The 18,867-nt window shown below is 44.5% G+C and overlaps 1 protein-coding gene across 2 annotated transcripts in view; it reads right to left on the minus strand.

The window, feature by feature from the left end:
* TTC39B (tetratricopeptide repeat domain 39B) overlaps positions 1 to 17,284 on the minus strand; it is a 138,292-nt gene extending 121,008 nt beyond the window's left edge. The window contains exon 1 of one of the 2 annotated variants that reach the window (XM_045193659.3): positions 17,045 to 17,284. In XM_045193659.3, coding sequence (XP_045049594.2) covers positions 17,045 to 17,275 — 231 coding nt within the window. In that variant the 5' untranslated portion in view covers positions 17,276 to 17,284. The remainder of the gene's footprint in view (positions 1 to 17,044) is intronic. The other variant, XM_045193660.3, reaches the window with a different exon arrangement.
* Between the last annotated feature and the right edge of the window lie 1,583 nt (positions 17,285 to 18,867).

The raw sequence follows: 18,867 nt of genomic DNA on the forward strand, positions 1-18,867 counted from the left end.
AGCAAAGCAGAGATGCTGAGAACTATAATCTTTTCTCTGGAGGCAGTCTGAGAGAGAAAAAGCTGGAACTTTCATATACTCATTACTGTCAGCATTAATTTTCTTCCCCTCCCACCAACATCCTCCTCAACAGCAAGAAACTGTCAGCAAGAAGCTAAATGTCTACCTACACATTTGTATTATGTAGAGGAATAAACCTCATACTGTAAGACAAAGTAACTGAATCGATCCCATAATAAGTGAAACGCTGACATTTGGTTTCTAACAAGAAGCAAATTAAATATGGAAACGTTCAAAAGTAGCAGGAAAAAAAAGGCTGTCAAAAGGGATTAGTATAATAAATCATATAATCAGAATCTCAAACTTAATAGACATTATACATTAAAAAATAAAAAAATAAATTTAAAAACCTAAACATCCTAAAAGATGAATACTAAAATTCTGGTAAAATAAATGCATTAAAAAGAATCTGAAGTGACAGCAGACAGTTATCAGGGCACTTTGGGGCTGAAGTAAATGTTCAATATCTTTGTTACAGTGGTGGTTAAATGGGGGTATACATTTATGAAACAATCTGTACACTTAACGTGCGTGCATTTTATTGCAGGTAAATTAAGCCTCGATAAAGCTGGCTTTTAAAAGAATTTGGGAAAAATAAACATTAAAAAACAAATATGAAGTATTAAAAACCTGGATGCCGATGATACCATAATAATGGCTAACACTCTATAGCACTCTTAGACGCCAGGCACTTTACTGCCCACATTTACAGGTATTAATTCATTTGCTCTTCATACTAACCCTCGTAAGTGATCCCCAGTTACAAACAGGGAGACTAGGACACAGAGAAGTTAAGTACCTTGCCCAAAATCACAAAGCATCAAGAGCAAAATCAGTATTTGAACCAACAGAGATTCAAATTTGTGTCTAACTTCACAAATTTTTTATTTATATTCATTCCCATTAAAACCTTTAAAACTGATTTTGAGAAACAATTTTGTAAATTCAACAAACTGAGCCATTTGACAAAATAAACTTCATCAAACTGTGCCAGAGCTATAGTGATACTCTGACTTCTCTTCACACCATACACCTCAATCGTAATTACAAAACTAGGTGTGTGGTCATTTAGTGTCTGTCTTCCCACCAGGCCACAGGTTCCACGAGCCGTAGCCCCGAGGCACCACGCACAGTGCCTATACAGGCCATTGCAGCAACAATGCTACTTGAAAAAATGAATAAATAACAAAGGAACAGATCCAGAAATACACTAATGCACCTTCACAGGCAGAAAGCTGTTATCCATAATATATAAAGAACCCTACGGGTCACTAATAAATAGACAAACAACCAAAAAGAACAACAGAGAAAGGATGTAAAGACACAGTGTACCAAAGAAGAAATCCAACAGCTAATATACTTGGAAATGTACAGTTAAAAAAGTGGTATTATACTGTCCATGGGATCAGGAAAAATGTACAAGACTGATAATATATCCACAGTTGGCAGAGATGCTGGAAAGTGAACATAAGCTGGTACCTCAGTCTATTCAGAAGTCAGCCTGGCATTATCTATAAAAAAACTGATGCGCTGTAGACACTTACACAGTGATACTACTTCTAGGATCCTGCACTATACGACATTTATGCACATGCACCAGGATCAATCTATTACAGTGCATGTTATACTGGGTAAAAAACCAGAAGCTACACAAATGATCTTCAATAGGGAAGTAGTTAAATAAATTATTGTACAACTACATTGCCCAATTCTCTTCAGTCATTACAAAAAGAATAAAGCAAACAGTGGAAACATCTATAAGGTATGTTCGATGAAAAACCTAGTCCTGGGAGGGTATGTGGTGTAAGGTCCCATTTATATTAATAAAAACTCTTCATGCTGATTTCTTCTGAGGAGGGGGGAGAAGGAAATGGTGAAAGAAAGGATCATGTTTGGCTTCTGAATGATTTAAATCTTTTACCACAATAATGCTTTTATGTATGACTCGTTTAATGTTTTTTACAAAAGAATGAACAATTTGAACAATGTGAAAAGCTTAAAGTATTACTTCGAGAAGAGCAGATCAAATATACCTCAAGCACAGTAAGGAAACTGACATTTCAACTACATTTATTTTATCACCCAAACCCTTTCATGTCCCATGTAAGTGACAAGCGCTTTCAGTTTCTGTTAGTAAAACTTAAAAGAAAAACATCTTTTAAAAAATCTTTTTATTTAGAAACAATTTCAAACTTAAAGGAAAGTTACCAGAATACGAACAGTACAAAGAACACCCATGTGTCATTCACCCAGATTCATCTATTGTTAACATTCTGGTCCATTTGCTTTAGAATCTGCTCTTTCCTCTCCCTTCCCACCTCCCTTACCCTTCTCCAGGTACCTACTTCGGTAATATTTTCTTCTGAACCACGGGAGAGTAAATTACATGTATTGTGGCCCTTTATCGCTAAATACTTCAGCGTGTGTTTCCCAAAAATAAGGACATTCTCTCATATAACCACAGCACAGTTATCCACTTCAGGAAATGTAACCGCTTCACACAACCGGCCATTCTCCAGTGTTGTCTATTAGCCCAACAGTTTTTCCTTAGAGCATTTCCCTGCAGCTCAGGAGCTAGTCTCGGGCCCAATACTGCATTTAGCTGCCGCGTCTCCTTGGCCTCCTTTAATCTGGAACTTTCCCACAGCCATTCTTTGTCTTTAATGACACTGCCATTTTTTGAGAGTACAGACATCTTCTCCTTTTAAAAGTAGAAGCTTCTTTAATTAAGTTTCTCCGTTGTTTCCTCATGATTAGATTCAGGTTATACTACTAGAGAAGGGGCACTGTGTCCTCGTCAGGTCACTTGTACCCGGAGGCAGAAACGTTCAGCTGCCCCCCCGGGTGATGTTCATTTTGATTACCAGGTCTACATGTTGTTCAATTTCTCCACTTCATGGTTACTATTTTTATCTTCCAAGTAATAATGACTGTGTGGTGAGACAGTGAAAGACCAGGAAAATACCACACTCCTCACCCAATCTGCCCTAGAATCGGCACCTCGGATGATGGCTGCCCAACTAGGTCTTCACTAGGCCAACTGAAACTTGACTTCCCAACACCAGCACTCCCTCCAGCTTTACCTGTCGGCCTTTGGCGTTCCACCGGAAGTAAGAGCCCTCCAGTCTCCCCCATTTATCTATCCAGTTACATCATCGATATGGATTTCAAGGATTCCTATTTTTTTAAATGATCTACATTACTGTCCTTGATTATTTTCATGCTCAAATTGTCATAAATTTGGTCTGCACTACTTTTAAATTTCTCACTGTTTATCCCTCTGAGCAAATTCTAATAATAGAACTGCTTATTATGAAAATTCTGTTTGCCAAAGAATCTTACAAGGTTAAGGCATATCTAAACTTCAGCAATACGACTCAATCATTTTTCTGATTCCCCCAATGAAAACTGAGATATGGAGTCACTGACTTACAAACTTGACCCACCTATATGCATTACACAATGGCCTTAATTTAAAATGAGAACATAGTGAAAAATGAAGAACTGCCAACATTAAGAAGCAGAAATATCTAGAGACAACAAAACAAATCAATTGTACTAGAGTTTTGCTCAGTCACAACAGAAATTTGAAGAACTTCAACAAAGACAGGACCTCCTGTGAGTCTGACAGATTTGCGGCTATAGAGGAAGTGAGCTGACTCTGGGGGAGAATTAGGTTACACCCTTTAAGATACACCTGTGCACGATCCAAAAGGCTGAGGGCATTTTCCTGCCCGTTTCTGACTCTTCTTGCCATCAAGCAAGGCTGAGGACACCAGGGTTGTTTCAACAGCAGTGTTCCAGCACCTGTTCTCCAGCTTCCTGCACACAAAAAAACTGCAGCTTCCGGATCCCTGAATCACAGCTACTGCAAAGTGCTGTCAACTCTCATTTCTAGAATCACCAGCCACAGAACATGAGCACCTTCCCAAATGGGTCAGTTCTTGGTGGGACTGGTGGTCATTCCTGGAGGCCCAGCCTAGAGCCACTCCTTCAGCCTTTCCATGCATTTTGTAAACACCTAATTCCCTTCTTAAACTCTGCTGACTTAAAACTACCTACAGCAGTTTCAGCTTCCTGCACTGAAACCTGATGGAGTGAGACAGATGGCAGAGAAAAAACAAACAAGATAATATAGAGTGTGATCACATCTCAGAGGAAATAAACAGGATGTGTAACAGAGAAAAGAGAGAGGCTGCTTTGAAGATGGAACCTGAGGACAGCCACACTTGGAACCTGATCTTTACAACTGAGGTCGGAACGTTGAGAAAGAGCCAGTCATGTGAAGGGCTGGTGAAGCCTGCCAGACTGGGAAATAGCTGTGCAGGAGCTCTGTGGTGGGAAGGAACTGGGCATGTTCCTGAAACCCGGCAGCAGCTGGGTGACTACAGCAGCAGTAAGGGGGGGGGGGGGGGGGGGTGGAGAAGGGCAGGAGGTGCACTGGACAAGGAGGCAAAAGCCAGACCATGTAGCCCACAGGAAGGAGTGTGGGTTTTATTCTAAATGTTACAGAAAGCCACTAACCAGTGTTAAGCAGGGGAATCCCCTGTATGGATGTTTGCACACAAGCACTTGGGCTATAGAATGAAGAGTGGATCTCAGAGGGCAGAGGGGAGCTGGTCGGCCAGTTAGGGTACTCGCCCAGCACCATGAGAATGAGAAGGCACTTAGTGGGTTGTGGAGCTGGTGGTGGAGATGGACAGAAGAAAGCAGTATGCAGTAAAAAGCCATGTTCTGCAGGTGGTTTCAACAAGACTAGTGGATGACAGATGTGGGGGGGGGGGTCATTTGAGGGGAACAAAAAGGGGAAAATCAAGAATGAGGCCAGAGGAGAGCTTTTTTTGTTGAGCAATGCTGTTTTAAATTATTCCCCCAAAGGCTGGTGTTTGGTCTTGAAATAATGGGAGGAACAATTGTCCCCAAACTGCCACAATTGAAATGTAATGCTTTACAGTCTTTAACATAAAGGTAGGAATTCACTTAAGCACTCACATGTCCCTCAGCAGAGCCTAATCTATTGTCAAGTGCAACCTGCTTCCCCAGACGTGCAAACCTACAGTTCTGACTTGAATAGGGCTTGTTTACATCAAAAAGGAGACTCTCACGTAAGTTAAAATGTAACTTCCTCCTCCATAAACCACAAAGGGAAGTAAAAGCAGGTAAGTTTTAAGAAGAAAAAAAGATTCTACGTTAGTAGCTTTTACTTTTTAAATTTCAAATATAATTAGCGATATGATTAGACCTGTGGAGACTCACAGCCTAGTAAAGCCATCCCTACTATTAATGAAACCAGAAGAGGTTTGCTTAATGCCTGATGAAAAAGAACTCCATGAATCTCAATTTCTCTATGTTTAAAGTTGGGAGGAATACCAAATGTCACTATTATTAAATAAGCAAATTGTTAGATGTGAATACTTCAGGATTCTAAAAGGATTACGTGTGTGAATAAATCATAATCATCCTCCTTTTGCGAATGCTCCCCAGCTAGACTGCACAAGTCATCTCTCCTGGCCCCTCTGCAGGGCCAGGCAGCTATGGCTCCAAGAGCCCTGCCCGTGGTTGCCTGTCTAGAGCCAGTTCACCCAAAGAACACCTACCACTGTTTGTGTTTTTAAAACAAAACCTTCCTTCCCCAAATTAGATCTTAAATTAATATCAGCAAATGAATATTTAATATCAAATGTTCAATATAGCTAGTTGCAGTATTTGATACACTCTTACTATGACTCTTTCCTGCCCTGTAAAATTCTAGCCATCAGAATGTACTGATAAACAGCAAAATCTAAACATAGTTGCTACTCAAATTAATGGTTGCAACTAAGTATGGCACGCAGCAGGTGCCAGGGCCACACACAGGGACTCTATGAGGTGAGCATCAGAATCCCCATTTGACTGATAAGAGATGAAGTTCACAGAGAAATCAAATAACTTGTTCAAGGTGACACTGCCAGCAAGTGGCAGAACCCAACCCATGTCTGCTAACCTACAGGCCCACCCAAGTTCTTTCCTCTCTCCCACATGCCTTCCTAGGCACAGACGCAGCAAACCTGAAATTCAGGGGTGCCTAATAAGAGGCTAATTTTGTTGAACTCCTTATCCTATTTGAGATTTTAGCTATGGTGACAGTCCCTTTCATTCAACTGTCAATGGCTTAGATATGCAACTGCCTGTTCATCTTTCTAGCAAGAAGCTAAACATATCAGATAAATAGCAACTGCCTTGGGGAATGAACTAGAAAAATCAGGGGAAACCGTCATTTATTCACTCCACACATCTCCTTTATTGCAATTGGGACAAATTATTCATTTCGGCGGGTAATTCACGCAGCCCTCAAGCCTCCCGTCTGACGACGGCACAGTGTAGGAGCCCAGTCAAGCACCGACCCAAATGTACGCTGCTCTCCAGTCCTGCTTTTTGATACCTAACACTTCTGCTTTATCCCCATAGTAAGACTGTAAATTAATTTTTCAATTAATTTAAGTGTGAAAGTATACTGAGGTACAAACAAATGGGCAGAAAGAATCTCAATGGGTGACGGAAATGCTCTTAAACTGACTGTACTGATGGCTGCACAACTCCATAAATTTACTAAAAATCACTGAATTGTGCATTTAAAAGGAGTGAATTTATGGCACATAAATTACACCTCAATAAAGCTTTGCTTAAGCATACTGAGATAATGCTAACAGATTCTAGAGGTAAATTCTTTCTGGTTGAGAGGACAAAAATATCACACTAAAGGGAATTCCTTGGCTGCTTTCTATGGGGGAAAAGGCCACCACTCTTTCCTTTAGGAACACCTACCCATCCCTGGTACCCATGGTGCCCATCCCTGCTGGGTACCATGGCACATATGCCAAAAGAGAAATATCTCTCCTTCTAGGCAGCCAAGAATGTTAAATAGTTATTGAGCACCTGCAAGGGAGGGAAGAAAGGAATGAATATCTGGAAAGGCTGGAGGAGGAGTGGTACCCAAGGGAGGTCTTAAATGCTAAAGAGAACTGGCCAAGAGAGGGCACAGCAAGTGAAAAAGCTGGGAAGTGAGCAAGGACTGACCTTTTGAGAGATGAGGTATAAATGGGGATCTACAGCACCCAGCATGGTTGATGTTAAACATCATGGTAGGAATGTAAACTCCTGGGAGCCATGCCAGACCTACTGAATATGAATGGCTTGTGGACATACATGGCTAGGAACATACATCTTAATAAGCCACCTGTCCCCCTAACCCAGCTCTCTATGCTCACCAACGTCTGAGAACCACTGAGCTAGATCCAGAGCAAGGCCTTATATGTCATTCTAGCGTGTTAGCATAGTACCTCAGAGGCTGTGAACAGATTTTTAAGCAGCAAGATGAGAATGGACTTGAACTATAGAAAGAGCAGTCTGGCACAGCACATTGCTTTGGGGCAGGGCAAGAACCCCAGAGCCTCCTCCAGGGCCCAGGCATGCACACGCCTTGTCGTTTCCTTTACCTTTCAAACTCTTACACTAAGTAACTGAACACAAACCTGCCTTTTACAGGTCAAATTCTCCATCTAACATCTAGGTACTCAGAAAAAAACTGTAAGACCAATTACGACATCCACTACTATTAAAAAGGGGAACTTCCCACACATCGAAACATTTGGAGAAACCAGAAGCTACCACACATGCTGTTTATGTGTTGGTGGGCAAAAGCCATTTTCAAAAAAATAATGAGAATGCCACTTCCCTTGCTGACAAATACTAACACTACTCTGCTTAAGCAGATGGTCCTATGAGCCCAGGTTTACGGTTCGTTGGTGGTAAATGATTGCCCCTCTTCCTTCAGGGAGGGAAAGGTGTAAGAACTGTAAATTTGCAGAACTGGCCCAGCTGGAGGCCTAGGATTAGCCTGAGAAGTACCTTTATTGTCAACCATCAACATCCTACATCCTTAATAATAGTGCTAAGAGCCAACGTTTGCACTCCACACGCTTACAACACTTATAAACGAACCTACATATATAGCCCTAGAAATCACCTAGTATGTGGTCAGCAAGCTTTGTCCATAAAGGACCGATACCTGTCTAGACCCTGGAGGTCATACTTCTGTGTCCCCACTGCCTGACGCGGCCACTGCAGTACGAAAGCGGCCATAAGGAACAGCTAAATGAACGGGCGCGGCTGTGTTCCAATACAACTTAATTTACAAGAACAGGCAGGAGGTACGCAGGCTGCATTTGGCCTCCCTGTGAAGTACACTGCCCGCTGACCCAGTGCAAAGGGCACTGCGTGTAGAGTTAGCGCACTTGGCTGGTAACCCTGATTCTGTGTTTGGGTAAGCTGAGTGACTTTGGCCCATCACCTCCTGCTTCCAGGATGTGTACTTCTGCGGAATTTTCTCCTCAATTGACTGCAAAAATGAGCTTAAACTATATTTGGATACATTGAAACATTTGTGGCAGATTCTTCATCAAATCCATAAGAAGAGTAATAGCAATACCTTAATACAAAACATAAAGGAAAAGAGAAGTGGCTTTTAAGAGTACTTCTATGTGCCGGACGCTTTGTAAAATAGAATCTTATTTTATCCTCATCGCCAATATTCCTGTTTTATAAATGAAGAGCACTAGACTAGTTAAATAACATGCCAGAGGTCACACAGTAAATGAGAAGCCAGGATCTGAACCCAAGCTGGCCACTCCTCAGAAGCTCATTACTGCTCTGCGCTGGGTCTGTTCTTCGCCAACGAATACTTGGTCATTCATTTTGCACAAATGATGACATAGGAGTGCTTCTGAGAGAAGGTTCTGGAGTCAGGCTTCATTCCCTTTCGTTCTGAGGGAAAGGATTGTGACTCATGAGCAGAGAAAAGCCCAGGAGCCCCAGAGCTCTAGGAGAAAGTGTTCTAAGGAAGCAGGAAAGGAGAAAAGGCCTGAAGAGACCCTCGAGAAACCCGGCCTGCTCCTGCTGATCACACCAGCGTGGAGGTGGGTCAGGGCATTTCCGTATCTCAGAACTTAGCTGAGGGTAGAGTCTGCGTGATGAAACACAAGCCTATGGAATTACGCAAACGTGTCCAACTCGTCTGTCTTCTTATCCCACTGCATCGCAGTGAGCAGTCGTTAGTTCGAATCTGTTCTTTGGAAATGGGGTTGGGAAAGAAGAAAGTGAAGCCAAGAAGTGTGACCATCCTTTCTTCCTTTATCAAAGAAAGAGAGGGAGGGGGAGAGAGGGAGAGAGTAAGAGAGAGAGAAATGGTTTTAGTATACATGTGGTTGGTTCTCCACTGTCAAAAAAAAAAAACCTGCTTAACTAAGGATTCAAAGTCTATTTAAACCTGCTGGAACACACACAGCACTGCCCTCCTGCCTCAGCCGCCTACCCTGGCACGCTCTGCTCCAGCACAATGACCTCCTTCCCACTTCGTCCAGGCCTGAGTCTGTTTCCTCTGCTGCTGCCTCTGCCTCCTGGAATAAAGGTGTGATCATCGGCTCCCTCACCACCTGCTGAAACTCCACCCCTCAAAGTCCAGATCAAGTGTCACCTGCTAGATCACAGATGTCAAAGGTGAGAAGAACTTCAGTTACACATCATTAGTATCAATTCCTTTGTGGTACCTATGAGGAAACCAAGGCCCACGCGGGTTAAGTCACACAGCTGGGCAGCTGCAAACCAAGTCCTGCCCTGGGCAGGGACACGCCCTCACCAAGGCGCTTCAGTGGCTGCCCTGTGAGAGCTCTCTTCTTCTAGGCGCACCAGGCCTGCTTACACTCTCTCTGGACTCTCTCCTACTACACTTCCGGATAGAGTTGTTTGTTGGTGTCCACATTCCTGACCATCTGCTCCAGGGGGGTCAAAACCATACGTTACCCATTGTGTTGACCCAGTACTTAGCTACCCTCGCATATAGTGGGCCCTCGGTGGGCTGTTAACAGTCATCGGACAAACAAAACACAACACCAGAAAACCACATGCCTCTCCACCTCTGGTGCAGCGTCCCTCCAATGAGCCTCCATGCGCACTGCCAGAGAGAGCTGCCTACCTACAGTGGGATTTCTCCACATTCCTCCTCAGCTTACAACTTCAGATACACACACCATGATAGCCACATTTGGGCATGAAAGATGTGGAATGGCCCTTCCTACCCTTCCGGCATGGTTCCCTGACACCCGGAGCACCGCAAGCCCTCCCTCACCTCCACACCTTACACCGGCTAGTTCCTCTCCCTGAGAGAAACTTCAAGAATTCCTACACACTCAACTCTTTTCTAAGTTCTACTTACCCTGCAAGATTGAGATCTCTAAAAAAAACAAAAGACCTCTTCCAGGAAACCATCCCTGACTACCCATCCTCCCCCAGTAAGATGTCCTCCTCTGTGCTCCCAAAGCACCCCTGCATCCCTCCTTAGTGGTTCCCAGCAGGGACTGTTACTCCTATTTATCTACACATCTGCCCCCACCCCCGATTAGACGGTAACTTAGGACCGAGAGCTATACTTGCCTCTCCAGAACCTACCGCAAAATCCAACACATTAAATTCATTAAAATGAATAATTCTTCTTACGTACTAGCTATAATCAGACCCAACAAATATATACATATGTATACATATATATAATTTCACTAAAATATTTTAAAACATGTAGGTCTTATGTATATGGCAGAATAATCAGTAATACACTCAAGGGATATGTATCCAGATCGCAGCAGAAAAACATTTACTGCATACCCACAGCCTTTAAATAAAGAACTTAAGATGAATAACGGCATGATGAACTGCCAGGCATTCAACACTTGGAGTCCCTGTGAAGAGGTGTCGTGACCCAAACAATTCAGCCAACTAGCCAGAGTGGCTCTGAGTACATGACCAATTTCCACCAAGCACAGGTGGAAGAGGGGAGCACTGGGGGCCGACAAAGGCATGACGAAGGAAAAATCTCCCCTGGCAGCCTCACAAGTGCCCGAAGAGTCCCCAGGTACTCAACCTCTGCGAAGTGAGCATACAGTGGCTTCAGGAGACCCACCTGAGATGGCCACCGGGGCACCTGGGCCTGGGGGACAGGGAGCTGTCAACAGATGGCTAGATGGAAACCATGAGCCTCACAGAATTCTCAGTATCAGATTCACATTGTGGATAATTATCCACAGCACCCGAGGGCAGGGAACTAAGATAAGAAGGTAAACTAGCTGACTCAAGGAAGAGCTAATATCTGCCCAGAGAAGCACACATGCGCTACTGGACTTGAATGAAAAGAAGGGGGTTCCCAGATATGGAAGGACGGAAGGGGAAAATGTGGGCAGCTTTCACTGAGAAAGTAGCATTCCAAAAACAAATGGGATTTCAAGAGATTCAAGATTGAACATTTCAAGCAAATTGCCTATTTGTTACCCTGAGCAGGAGTTGAGGTTGATGGTAAGCTGATACTATTTTTTCCTCTCACTAACCTGTACAACCAATTACAAACACTTTTTCAATTTCATCCACTCATAAAAAATGGCCATGCTCCCTCAATGAGTTACAGTGAGCCACAGGGTGAGTTTCTTCTGCGTGGTATCTGCCCCCATCCTCTACCCCCACCTAAGAGGGGGACGAGGTTAAACCATACGCCTCTCCTGAGGTAACAGCACCACCGCCAAGCCACGCAGGAATCACTGAACAGCTAGCTCCTCCCTGCTTCCTACCCTCCCCATGCCCTTCACCCTCAAACAGCACCGCAGGCCAATTCCTCCTCTGTGTTCTCACGGAGAAGTCCCTCAACTCTGGCCTCCTCTCCAATCCCACAGCCTGTGCTCCACTTCAGGCCTCACCACCTCCCACACTAACTATTACCACAGCCTCTTGCCCTTCCTGTTGCCACCTCCACAGTCTGGCTGCATCAAGTTCACCAGATTCATCTTCCTAAAATAAATAACCTATCACATTTTCCCCATTAAAAAACCTCCATCACAAGGATGTAAAGTACAGCATAAGGAATATAGTCAATAATATTGTAATGGCTATGTATGGTGCCAGGTGGGCCCTAAAATACCAGGGGGACCACTTTGTAAAGTATATGAATGTCTAACCACTACGCTGTACATCTGAAACTAATATAAAATAATACTCGAGTAAAAAATACTTTTGATGAAATTAAAAGAAAAAAAAGTCCAGATTCCCACATTTTTAGGAGCTATAACCCAAACCCTTTAGCATGACATCGCAGACACTGCCCATGTGATCCAGACTGGCCTCACCTGCTCTTCTTCCTGTGGCTGAATACCCTTCGGAACACAGGTGTGCTCATTCCTGCCCATCTCAACTTCCACCCAGGCCTGAGCCCTATCCCACTCGCTCCTCCCAGCCCATCCTGCTCACCACTCAAGCCGCAGTGCAAATACCATCTGTTCTTTAAAGTCTTTGCCAGCCCCTAAACTAGGGTGGTCGGCCATCGCTGTTTGTACCTGCTGTCCCAGGGCAATTACTGAAAGCACGCCATTTACTCTCATATCCTGCTCTGATGATGAATTGTATGGCCCTCCTACATGAAACCCACCCCGGCCCAAAGACAGAACTAGTGATTTGTGTGACTGTGCCTTTTGCTACAGAGTGCTCCTCCGGGACAACGCTGCTGCCTTGCCTTAGTGTGCACTTCCAGCATCCAAAGACTGTCCGCACCTAACAAGTGCTCAAGGAACACTGGTGGAATGAAAAAATGAAGCTCATTCTTAAAGTTGCAGCAATTACTCTGATCTAAACTTCATCTAAAATTCCAAAGAAAAAGGTTTCTAAAGCAGAACTAGACCTAAAAAACCCTGGGCCAAAAAAGCAGGCCATGGAAACATTTTGTCACTTAAGCTATTTCCTTCCCTGACCCAGTGTTTCTCAACTTTCTCTCACTATTGACCCCAAAGGAGTCTTCTTAGACATTTTTTCCTAACTACACCCCCATGAAATTTCAATAGCACAGATATGTCTGTGCTTTATACAAAAATAAGCAATTACAAGTTTATGCTTTTTGTTTAATAATGGGTTTGAATGACTAAATAAAAATTTTAAGTTAAATTAAAATTTAAAGTTATTAACATTTAATTTTATAACTGTATTTGGAAAACTTTTAAACAGGTATTCAACACTTGAGGAGTCCCTGTGAAGGGACTTCCCAACTTTTAATGGAATTTTAATATAAAATTTAATGTATCAATTTACATATGCAAATTACCAATCTCTGCCTAATAGGAATAAAACCAAATTTTTAAGACATTCAAAACTGTTATTTTTCCAGAAAAAACAATTAAAAGTTATATTAATTAAATTAACTCTTCTTTCATGAGAGGAAATAAATTTTAAGTTAACTAGCTGCTAGATATTAATTCAGATATTGTCAATATTGTCTCCTTTTAGTACTTCCTGATATAATTATTGGTGGGCTGAATAATTTTAATAGGATTAAATAATAAAATATAAACAAACTATTTTTTATTTAATTCTCAAATCCCAAATCACACAGAACCATGGCGGGCCAAACATGAGCACAAAGGAAGCTAACAGTAGCCCCTAAGTATGAGGAGGTCACCAAGAGAGATACAACTTCAAGATCAAGCAACTAATGGTCCCTCCAGCCACAGTCATTTATTTGCCATAGGTCTGTAGTATTGACCTTGCATAATTTCTGTATACCTTTCAAGAACTTGATGTCAAAGCTGCTTGTGTAATTCCCAGGAAAACCCAATGAGTTAAATCTAAATGTTATGAAATAAGATTGTGGCCCTGGCTGGTGTGGCTCAGAGGACTGAGTGCTGACCTGTGAACCAAAGGGTTCCTGGTTTGATTCCCAGTCAGGGCACATGCCTGGTTTGAGGGCCAGGTCCCCAGTAGGGGGCACATGAGAGGCAACCACACATTGACGCTTCTCTCCCTCTCTTTCTCCCTCTCTTTCTTTCTGTCTGAAAGTAAAATAAATAAAATCTTTAAAAAAAAGAAAGAAAGAAATATGATTTTGTTAACCAAGCTTTGAAGGACCACAAACCACTGTAAAATCTAAGATGTTTTTGTACCCCTCCAGGATCAATTTTTGCCACCCTTGAGATTGTAAGTCCTGACCTCTGTAGTCTCACATTTACCCTCCTGGAAAAGAAAAACAAAAAAACATCAGTTTACTAAGAAAACACCATATCCCACAGCTACCATGAGAGCTCCTCTACTACCATCATCTCTTTGGTTACATTGAGAAAAAAGGGATCCCCATATTATTAGCCCTTCTCCCAAAAAGAAGCCCTCCTCCCCTCCAAAAGCACAGACCATTAGAGCTAAAAGAACACTTAGGGCTCATCCAGACACTCCTTCATTAGAGGGAACTTAAAAGAGCCCCAACAGATTGAGAGACCTGCTCAAAGTCACCAGTTATGGACGAGGTACCTGTCTGCTTAGCTCACTGCTGCGTCTCCACGCTAGCACCAGGTGTGGCACAGAAGACAGTCAGATGTTTGCACACATCATGAATGAATGTCTATGGAGCAAATCAGTGATAGAGCTGAGAGCCCAGTTCACCTAATTCCTAGGCTACTGCTTTTCCAATGACACCCTTCTACTTCCCTGGAATATCAAAGAGTAGCCACAAAGATTATCAAATGTATATTAAGTGTTTAAAAAACTTCCCAGCTAAAATAAGCTATTTTAGTTCCCACAACCAGTGAAGTTGAAGAGCACAGTCTTCTTCACTCATGTGTAGAGCACTAGGGGCATCCAGTCTTTAAGGACACCCAGTCTAACTTGCTTACCTTGCCTTTGAGCTCTTTTCTCAAGTTCTTGTACATGTCCTATCTCCCTACCCCGAGAACCCTGGAGAGCCAAAACTGTGACTTCTCTTTCTAAGGTGCCTACCAAGTTTGAGCACAGAGCAGATGTTCAATAAATGTTGTGAAACTTACACCAAAGGAAATGGTGTACCATGCAATACAAAGGTGAATTTGGCGTGAACAAAAAATTATGTTTGTACTTGTACTTGGCTCATCTCTGAGGACCGGTATAGTACCTAACATGTAATAGGCACCTAATAGTTATAGAATTTTAAAAGTGGATGGAAATATGGCAAAAACTGAGGAATTATTAAGCAACGTTTCTCCTGCAGTCATTCATTCATTCAACAATTATGTATTCTCAAGTATCCGTGTGCCAGGCACTCTGCCGCTCTGAAACCTAACTCCCCCCACAGCGTTAGAGCCCTTCTCCCTAGCTAATCCATCTCAGTCGTGTCAGTTCGTCTTGCAGGCAATGGCATAGCTAGGGTGGCCATATGTCTCCATATGCCCAGGACAGTCCCAGTTTACACCTATTGTCCAAGCGTTACTTATTAATGGTATTCCCTTTCTCTCTCAACAATACCCTGGTCTAGACAATTAGACAGCCCTAAGTGTAGCAATTTTTTTTTCAACAAGCAGACCAGGGATTCAAAATTTCACTCCACATTTACTAGCTACTCCTGGTCTCGTCTCCTAATTTATAATATGGGCATAATACTGATTAAACTAAATGGTTATACAGAGAAGCAATTGGGGGAAAGGCTGGAACATCAGCCTGAGGCCACATTGTACAGAGCCTTGCACGCCAGGTACATGGATACTTAACTCAATACACAACAGGGAGCCATCAAAACTCTGGCCGACTCCAGTGAACGTATGGCTAAAGCACCATAAAAGTGTTACTACCTTGTTTTTACAGAAAAGAACTAAGGAATGAAAAACAGCTGGATCTGTGACATACCAAAAAGACAGCCTAAAGCCATAAAAAAAAGATTGTCACAGATGAAAACAGCAACAAATGTCATATTTCATCATTTCGTTTTACAGGTGGTTTAAAGTTTCAACAATAAACAGATGCAGTTGAGCAAGCTCTAGTTCACTGGTCTGTGGTCTCGGTGCTTTCGCTGAAAGGCACAAGCTGTGAGGAAGGTTCTGGACCACCCGTTTTGCTCTCTTGTCTGCCAGTCGTGTAAAGGAGCTATAGGTTTGGTTTTTGTTTTATTTTCATTTTAAGGGCTGTATTTAAAACACGGTGTTCGTTGAGAGGAGTTTCCCGACAATGAAGAAATGGATGGGAATCTTAACCCGCCTTCTCCAGATCTTCCACTATTGCATCATTAGAAACTAAGCCTCGCAGGCGGCGACTTGTAAAATTCAAGGCAGGTAAAATGGCAGCGGCAGCAGCAGCTGTGGGTGCTGCCGCCAGCCTCAACTTCAGGCTCCAGAGAGCGTCTCTCCGGAGCTGCCAAGTGCTGAAAAGAAAAGCCTATAAATCAACAGGTCCGGCGCGCCCGCCGGAGGGGGCCCAGACTCGCGCGCGCCGGCCGGAGGAGGAAGTGGCTAATGGCTTACACACAGCGGCGGCCACAGGATGCCGGTTCTCAGAGCGCCTTCCCTCCGTCTAGACCACCGACACTGGGAACCTGACCGGGAGAGGCCCGGGCCCAGCCGACCGAGGGGACGGGACCAACCCCCGGGCGGCGGCGGCGGTTCCCTCGCGCTCTGGCCCCTCGGCTGCCGCTGCCCCCGCCGGCCGGTGCAGACACCCCTGGGGCTCATCCTCCCCCGGCTGCCCCCTCCTCTCAGACCGTAGCCTTTCTGTTCTGACACCAGGAACTCGCACAGACGGTGAGATTCCCAGCTCAAGACACCACCAGACAAACGCCGGCTGGCCAGTGTCGGGACGTCGGGATCAGACCCCGAGAAGCGTGGCGTCCGCACGGCTCCCAACAGCTCAGTGCTGCGGGTCCTGCGCTACCGCGCCCTCGCACCCTTCCCGCCGGCCGGACGGGGTGTCCTCCATCCCACAGCACCTCGGCGCCGCCTCCGCTCCGAGCGCCGCACGGACCCTCCTCACTCGCGCGCGAGCAGACCTCCCGAGGACGGGTACACCCACCAGCAGCCCTGGCCTCTTCTCCAGGCGGGAGGCTGCTTGTCCCAAACTGGGACCCAGGGGGCGGGACGTTGGCCATCCCCGCCGGGCTCCAGGGGAAGTGCCCGCGCTCCCCACTGTCCAGTACCTCGTCCGCTTCCAGCTCTGCTCCGTTGCCTACAAGCGCCATGTTCCTCCTCCGCTTGAGGCTCCCCAAAAACCAAGCAGGGAGCTTCAAGCCAACCTCGTTTCTCCGTTCCGGGCTCAGACCCGGGCCAGTGTGGGAGGGAGGGGGCAGCCCCGCCCTCCAGGGCGGGGCCTGAACGCAGCTAAAAAAAGCGCTTTCCCCGCCCCTGGCGCCCGCAGACGTGCGGAGCATCCATTTCCCGAGGGGGTGCGAGTGGCCCCCCTCTCCCTAAGCTCCGCCCTCACAGGCCTCACCCCGCCCTCCCACGAGGCTCAGACGGGTACAGCCAATCAGGTCCTGCAAGGAGTCTCTGCCCAGGGCCGGCTTCCACTTGGGACCCCCACGTGGGCGGGGTCACCCAGTGGGCGGAGTCCCCTCGCACACTAGACTTCGAGAGTTGGCCCACGCTGGTAAGGTACTTGAAAGTACCGGCTTCCAACACTGCAGAGGACTGCTGCTCGCCTGGAGCGAAGAGTGACAGGTCGACAAGGCCAAGGTCAAAGCCACGCTACCCCTGAAGCCTAAGAAGCATCCACCTTGTCCTTGTCCTTGGGCCAGTCTTCCCTCGCAGGTGGACACAGCGTCTCACAGATGGTGTGGCCAGAGTGTCTCCCATCACTGTCACCAACCACTTAGAGGCTTTTGTCATGCCACCTTGCCCAGACACTAACAAGGTCAGTCAGGGGCATCATCTTCAGACACAGGGACGCTGTGTTTGCTTCTATGTATGTTTGAAAACCAAAAGAAAAACCAAGGCACGTATTTATACTACTTAGAGCTACTCAACCTTTCCTCCAGCATCCCGCATTGACTCCTTTTTAGCCCCAAACATATGTGTATTATTTGTGCTTAAACTATAAGCTCTATGAGTGTAGGGACGCCGTCTATTTCAAAGCTGTATACCCAACACCTAGAACAGTGCCCTGCATGTAGTAGGTGCTCAACAAATATTCATTGCCTGAGTTTAGAAATTGTTTCTTGCTTCTAACGTAAAATAATCAAACTATCCCACTAGTAGATTAAAAGGTATATTTTGGGGGGTGGGGGGCGGGGGTATTACCTTTATTTTACATACCATAAAATTCACCAAGTTTAAGTGTATAATTGGATGACATGTTTACAAAACATCATCCCAGTCATAATCTAGAAAACCTAAAAATGTCCCTGTGCCTCTTTGCTATCAATTTCCTATTCCCTGTCCCTGGCCTCTGACAATCACTGATCTGCTTTCTACCACCATCATTTGCCTTTTCTAGAATTTCTCATATAAATAAAATCATAGAGTGTGTGGTCTTTTGCGTCTACTCATAAAAGACTAATGGTGATCAAGTGATAATTATAAAAATAGCTAATATCTATTGAGTACCTTCTATCTGCCAGGAAAATGCTAAGCCCCTTGCATATATTGTATGATCTCATTTATCCTTCATAACCCTATGAAGTAGGTACTGTCAACTTACAGGTGAGTAAACTGAAGCTCAGCAAGTTTAAGTAACTTGCTTGAGTTCAAACAGATATGAAGCGAGTAGGGATGCCAGAATCTGAACTTCAGCAGTCTGACTCGAGGGTGTGGCTGGTAACCACCACTCTGCATTTGCTCCAGGCACCCTGCCTCTCTTTCTCCCTCCGCTTCAGCAGAGCAACTGCCTGCACATGTCTATTACACACATTTCCAGTGAGTCATCTTTCCATCCTTTACACTTGATCTATAATTTTAATGAGTCGCTGTGCCTTTATACTAGAAAAATAAAATCGTCCCTACCCAATAAACAACCTGAAAACAC

The sequence above is a fragment of the Desmodus rotundus genome, chromosome 1 (assembly GCF_022682495.2).
Source record: "Desmodus rotundus isolate HL8 chromosome 1, HLdesRot8A.1, whole genome shotgun sequence".
Lineage (NCBI taxonomy): Eukaryota > Metazoa > Chordata > Mammalia > Chiroptera > Phyllostomidae > Desmodus > Desmodus rotundus.